The sequence below is a fragment of the Lichenostomus cassidix genome, chromosome 6 (genome assembly GCF_008360975.1).
Source record: "Lichenostomus cassidix isolate B80296 chromosome 6, HeHo_3.0, whole genome shotgun sequence".
NCBI classification, from domain to species: Eukaryota; Metazoa; Chordata; class Aves; order Passeriformes; family Meliphagidae; genus Lichenostomus; species Lichenostomus cassidix.
Genome location: NC_139487.1, coordinates 31,196,013 through 31,202,585, shown reverse-complemented (window position 1 = coordinate 31,202,585; position 6,573 = coordinate 31,196,013). Strand labels below are relative to the sequence as shown.

The following is a 6,573-nucleotide window of genomic DNA, read 5'->3' as shown; positions in this document are numbered from 1 at the left end:
CTTTGGGTGTCCTGTGCAGCATTCCTATCATACTTGTGGTAAATGTGATTCCCCAACAACTGAGGGTAGCAAATGAAAAGGTGTCACACTGACAGAGCCAGCAGCATTTGCAATTACCAACTTAGCCTAGAAGAACTTTAGATTCTATAAATAAAGATTCTGAGTTGGAGTAAGGAGAAAGGGAAGAAATCTTAGTAACATTAACAAGGGCCAAGACAAGTACACCATGTACAGACTTTAAAATGTAAGGCGTGACAAGCAGTTAAAGAAAAACCAAACCAGTGAAAAACAGTGAAATCATGGATGCTGGAAGTTTTTAATGCAGTGCAAATTGATCTCACTCTGTTCATTACCACATTATCAGAAAGCAATCTATGTGAGAGCTGTCACCTCAGTTAGAATTGTACTTGCACTCAGTACATTTTGCAGACAAAATACATCAACAGTTATGTAAATAACCCCTCCATCATTATGATCAGTGATTTAAAAGAAGTCATCATGTATTTTGAACTAAGCAGGCAGCCACAAGGCAGCTTCTGGAACTAAACAGGAATGCAGGAGGTGCTGGTATCACATGTACTAATACCACATTTCCTATGGTATTACCAGACTTGGTTATAAGCCACAATTAACAACCCTACTTTTGATTGTCATGAAAATCTGGACTGCAGCAAGTCCTGCCACCCTGTTTGCAAAAAACCAACATTTTTTTCCTTTAGGCTTCCAGTTCATATGACTGTAACTGTACACAGACAGTGAACAGCAAACACTGTGTGTCCTGTCACCAAAGTCACTGCTTCTCACTGGGAAGGCTGCACAGAGATAACAAAGTAACTCCCAACTCCAATTCACCTTCATAATGTCCCAGTTCAAGCAGGTAAACTTGAGTGTTAATACTTACAGCTACTTGCCATTTAGAATAGTCCCTTGCTGCAAGTATACCAAAAGAAAGATAAATCCTATCTAAACAAAGAGAACACAGGTATGCAGTATTTATTTGTGAGTGAGCTACCTATGAAAACCAGATTCCAAGGCATAGTTTTCAGCAGTTATGATTTAGTCATGTACTGCAAAACTGCCAAATTTGGAAGAACTTGAGAGAAAGTGATAAGCTCTGGCCTATACAACGGCCTTCCACAAGTTATAACACTCCATGCTTCTGAGACTTGGAATTACTTGCAAGCAGACCATGTACAATCCATATAGTATCAACACCAGCAAGGATAATCTGAAGCTGAAATGACATCAGGTGATTACCAATAAATGCAGTTTAGAACTATTCCCCAATATATTCCTCAAAAAAAGTTTAACTGTCCCTCCAGGTGCTTCTGGCCATAACTTAGGACCTTTCTGGGATCCAAGATGGCAGAATGAGTACCAGACTCAGCTGCCATTTCATTTTGTCTTTAATTTAAGAGGTAATGGAGCATTTGACCTATTCTTTTCAGAACATCTGAACTAAATTTTATCAGATAGCAGATTGTGCAGTTTGTCTGACAAGGAGATCTCATTTTCAAGTTTAGAATGTTTAAGGGCATCAAATTCCTATGCTTCAGATGCAATTTTGCAATGTAGACTTCCAACACTAAGCAAAAATAAGAGTCTATTGAGGACTGACATTCCTGGTGGATTCCCAGACCTGCTTCCATATTTTAAAGGAACAGACATTTGCTCACCTTACAAGCACACAACTAACATGAAACAGTTGTACCAGTCATTGCTGTCACATACAAATGCTCAGTGTTAACTGCAGGTGTAAAAGCAACATTTTATTGAATCACAGCAACACAATAATTCAATTTGCATTTCCAAATTTTAAAAACCCCACATTTCTAGAGTTTTTAGCTAAAGATTTTAGATAGACTTTTTCCAGATATACATCCTTTGATAAATTACTCGTTACCTGCACTGCTGTACAAGAAGTCACCTTTGCTATTCAGAGCAGTGCAATGCTCCAACTGCTCAAAGAACACTGCCAGTTTTATCTTTTCTGCTTTGAGCTTGTCTTTCTTCAACACTATGGTCTTAATTTCTAGAAGATCACTTAATTAATTCCCAGCTAATTTTCTCACTGGCAATCCATCAAAGTATTTCATATAACAGCCACATCAATATGTGGATTTTCCTTTCATACTGAGATTTAAAGACCATAATAGTTGCCTGGCTCCACCATGATCTCATACTCTCTACTTTCAGGCCTAAAACTACATTAACATGAAGGCTGATAGGTGCCCAGTGCAATAAAGAATTAATTTAATGAGCCTGGACGAGGTAAGTTAGTAATGAAACAGTTTGCTTTCGCTCTTCCTCTACAGAGGTCTGTACAGCTTCTTGGTTAGACAATTTTTTGCCTTCAACATCAACCCTCTCCCATGAATAACTCATCTGCCCCCTGGCAAGGCCTTTCCAAAGGGCCTGGGTGTCTTTACAGAATGGAGGCATTTTGTAGGATCACTCCCATCCCCCTTTTGATCTGTTCTGCAATAAGATGAACTCATGTCCTCTGTAGACAGCAACAAATCTATGCAAATAACATATGGGCACTGATAAATGGCAACATGCAGTTAACTTTGTAGTAACTTCAAAACCTCTCTGCAAATGAACCCACAAGCAGCACTTAGAACTCACAGCAGTGCCAGTGAAGAGTACAAGTAAAAAGATGCTGTGTACATACCACAGTGCTCCCATTGTGCATGTTGTGTGTGTCCTTGTGGGCATGGGCACAGAAATCGATGCACGCGGTGACACCGGAGAAGGGCCGACCATCCTTGCAGCCCAGCCGGCAATCAGGGCCCATGTGCTCGTTTTCCACCTGAAAGGAAAATAATCTACAGGTACTTGGGACTGAAAACAAGTGGTTTGGAACCCCACAAGCCACCAGCAGCTTTGTGCCAGAATAAAGGCAGCCAGGTAGACTCAATGATTGGAAAGGACGTGTATTCCTGTAAAAAATGTAACACGTCTGGATGCCAATGAGATAATCAGGTCAGCCACAGTCAAAATGTCTTGAAATAGTGCAAACATTTTATTTACAGTATTATCTCTAAGCGTTTTTTACATGTGTCCAGCTCAAGGTGCTACTTGACCACCAGTTCAAATGAAGAGGTACAGTGCTTGCAAACCTGCCAAATGCACCAGGATTCATGGCACCAGCAAGGGCTGCATCTCCACCCAGGAACATGCTCTGGGCTGCTGCTTGGATTGAAATTGTGCCACTGCTCAGAGCTGGATGTCACAGACCTACCTGGTTCTGGAAAGCTTCTGGAGCAAGCTTCTTATAAACCGGAGCCACGTCTGTAGCTAATGTTTGCAAATTATTTTCAAGAAGTTCCTCCTGCAGGGAAAGGCAACATTCAGTGCTGCAGTTTGCTTTAAAAGAATCTCAGCCAGTTTAGAGATGCCCAATAGGTCAGCTTCCATCTCATATTTTATTAATCTGAATTCTGTTCAGCTGCCTTTGTCACTAACCATAAATGTCTACTTTTATATGATTAAACCATCAAAATTCTCAAACAGAAATCAGCCAAATAACAATAGAAGATACCTGCTAGGTCAAAGGAACCCAGCACACAGGAATTAATTTCTGCATCGTTTTCCATACACAGTCAAGGAGTGACGTATGTTCCACACAAAAACACAGAAGTAACATCCAGAGGAGCAAAATCATACCCCATGCTGAGTGGGGATGGAAGCCCAAGTCTTCTGTTAGTGTTTTGCTTATGGAGCCTTAGCCTATGTGGACACACCATATGAGAAACGCCTAATAGCATTTAACTTCAGCTGTTAGGTCTTCTCTGACAGGTACTTTTCTCATACTGCAGCAGAACTTCTAAGAGGAACATTTGCACCTCCAAAGAACAAAACAGTTACAAAACTCAAGACTTTACAGAAATAACTATTAGATTCGGAAATAATAATTTCCTTCCTTAGGCTAAGCCATATAAACCCATTATATTAGCTAGGTGGTATTCCATGGCAGTGTCACATTTAAGTCCTTATTTGCAGAAACAATCCCTAAATTCTTATCCTAAGTTTTTGCTTTTCCAGGAAAATCACCAACCAGCTAGGAAAGACTCCCTAACTTCTTTTCCTCCAAGGACCAGGCTTTGAGAGGTAACTGCAGCTTCAGTTTTGCATAGTGTATAGTGGCAAAAAATAACAGCTTGCTTCATCTTGTTTAAAAAAACTCAAACCCACTTATTACCACACACTGTAAACACCAACACACATAAACACCAGAAGGCTTCATTTTTCTCAATTTGATGTTACATTACAAGACCACGCTGTATTCTTAACTCATGCTAAACCTAATCTATCAGCTGTAAATGGCTACCACAAGATTTTCTGAACTGCATTGAAGGTAATGTATCCTTAATTATCCATCCTATTCAGAGGATACGTATCCTAGGAACCAATCTTACCTAGGTATATTACACCCTTAACCTCATCTCACTCCATCCAGTGCCTCCAAATCTTTCTGAACTACAAGCTTTTTCCCTAATTTGCTATACCTCCTAGATTTATGTCATCCTTAAAATCAACAATAGCCAATATTCAGCTAACAAAAAATCTGCTAGGAAAAAGAAATTTAAAAAAAAGGTCACCAGAGCCTGCTCTGCCCACAGATCTTTTGGAGCTGCATCACAGCCCCATATTTCATTTGCACACATGAAGGTTGCTGCCTCTGTTGGCTCCCCAGCTAATAAAAAGCATCAGAAACCCACAGAGGTAACACATGCACAGAATGCTCCATGCATAGCATTATACAGGGGGAGAACCTAAACACACAGGGAGTGGCAAAGGACAGAGAAGGAACGGGATCCCTAAAATGAAAGAAAGCTCAATAAATACATTTCTCTATAAACAGGAAGTTTATAAAACAAATTCCCTCTTGAGACAAGCGGAGCTGGTTTTGGCCTGTTGTGCCTTAGGCAGGTGTTCAGTGAGCAGGGGTGGAAGGGCAGTGTGTGCTCTGCTGTGCTGAGGCAGAAGCCCCCACTTGAGCCCTAATGAGGTTTGTGAATACCCACAGTGCAAGTGGACAGCATGACTCAGGGGAGACTGAGGGTTTGCATTTGTGCACATGTGCATGAGAAATGCTTCATGGACTCTTTTAGGACAAAAAGTCAGGAGATGGGAGGAATATTTACCTACAGTCAATAACTGACAACTCTCTATCAAGAAACAATGGAGGTTTCACACTGTGTGTACACAGAAGGATTACTGGCAGGGTAACCCCAACAGAGAACCTGGTACCTGAGTGCCCAATAGTGTCTCCAAATGTGTCAGATGTGCTAGGAAAGATGTAAGACTTTTTTTTATCTAGGAGTTCCGCAGGGAAGTGGGGTTACAGACCCCTACAGTCAGAACAAAAGGCACTTTGGAGTCACCCCGAGAAGTATCTGTTCACTGGGCAGTGGTTACCAGCTTACAATACCTTTATTCCTTCCTCATGGAAATATTTTCATTGTAAAAAACCAATGAGGTTGGATTTCTTTTTCTTAGAGGGTTGTTACTTCACAGAACCCTCACTATTTTTTGTGCTACCTCACCTTTATGGCATCACTACTAACACTCATAAGCAGAAATTACAGTATCATTTCACTGCACTGCATCTTAGTGTATTCATTCCTTCAAAACTATTTGAAAAACATGCTGTCCACAGGAAAAAAAAGCCAGTTTATTCTTGGTGACAGAGGGGAGCCCAGGCTGTCAGCTGGTCCTGCAGCAGTGGGAAAGCAGTGCAACTCCAAGGTACAACATTTTCTGTGCCAAGGCAAAAGGCCTGATTCCCTGAGCTACAGGCTTGGTCATTAGAAAAGTCTTTACTTACAAAGAATTAACATTTCACACAGAGTTACACAGTGAGCTAAATATGCATGAAGAAAAGCATTAAGACTAATATAAGGGTCTTTAAATACATAGTAATTATTCCAGTGACTGAAATCTCAGTGTCATTTGTTCTAAATACTGCAGTTAGAAAACTTTGTTGGGTGTGTGTCTGTGATAAGTTACACATGCATGTGTGAGAGAGAAGGAGCAGAGATCCAGAGATTCCACTTCTTGTTCTGAAAATTGAAAGAATAAGTCTTTTGAGGAAAAAAAGAAGTAATCTTACTTGTTTAGGGTCATCAGTGAGAAGCCTGAATTTCCTGGGGTTTTTGCTCCTGGCAAACTTACAGCCATTGAAATACATACTCCATGAACAGCCAAATGAGAATGATGCTCCACAAGTTTCTGGGTCAAGTCCTTGACATGCACAAGTACGACTACAAAAGGAAATAAAGACACATCAGGTCAGCTGGCAACACAGCTCTCAGGTCTGGGGTTTTTTGTAGGTCAATTCTCTTTGCTATTTCTTTTATAATACAGAGCATGAATTTTATGAAATTCATGGCTTAACCAGATACTTTCTGTTAAGAAAATACTCATGTGTAGAAGGCTGACTTTTCTACTCACAAGTAAAGTCTCAACTTTACCAACACCCAGTTTTGGGACATAAATATAACCACTCAGTTAGGGCTATATAAATACACCCATGCTTTCAGGTTGACTTCTCCAGTTGGATAACAT

General features: G+C 40.4%; 1 protein-coding gene across 3 annotated transcripts in view; it reads right to left on the bottom strand.

Annotated features, from left to right (window-relative positions):
* TET1 (tet methylcytosine dioxygenase 1) overlaps positions 1-6,573 on the bottom strand; it is a 77,268-nt gene that overhangs the window by 16,764 nt on the left and 53,931 nt on the right. For all 3 annotated transcript variants that reach the window (XM_085064301.1, XM_085064303.1, XM_085064302.1), the window contains 3 exons: positions 6,119-6,269; positions 3,245-3,334; positions 2,675-2,812 (listed from right to left, as the gene is read on the bottom strand). In XM_085064301.1, the coding sequence (XP_084920427.1) occupies positions 2,675-2,812; positions 3,245-3,334; positions 6,119-6,269 (379 nt within the window). The remainder of the gene's footprint in view (positions 1-2,674; positions 2,813-3,244; positions 3,335-6,118; positions 6,270-6,573) is intronic.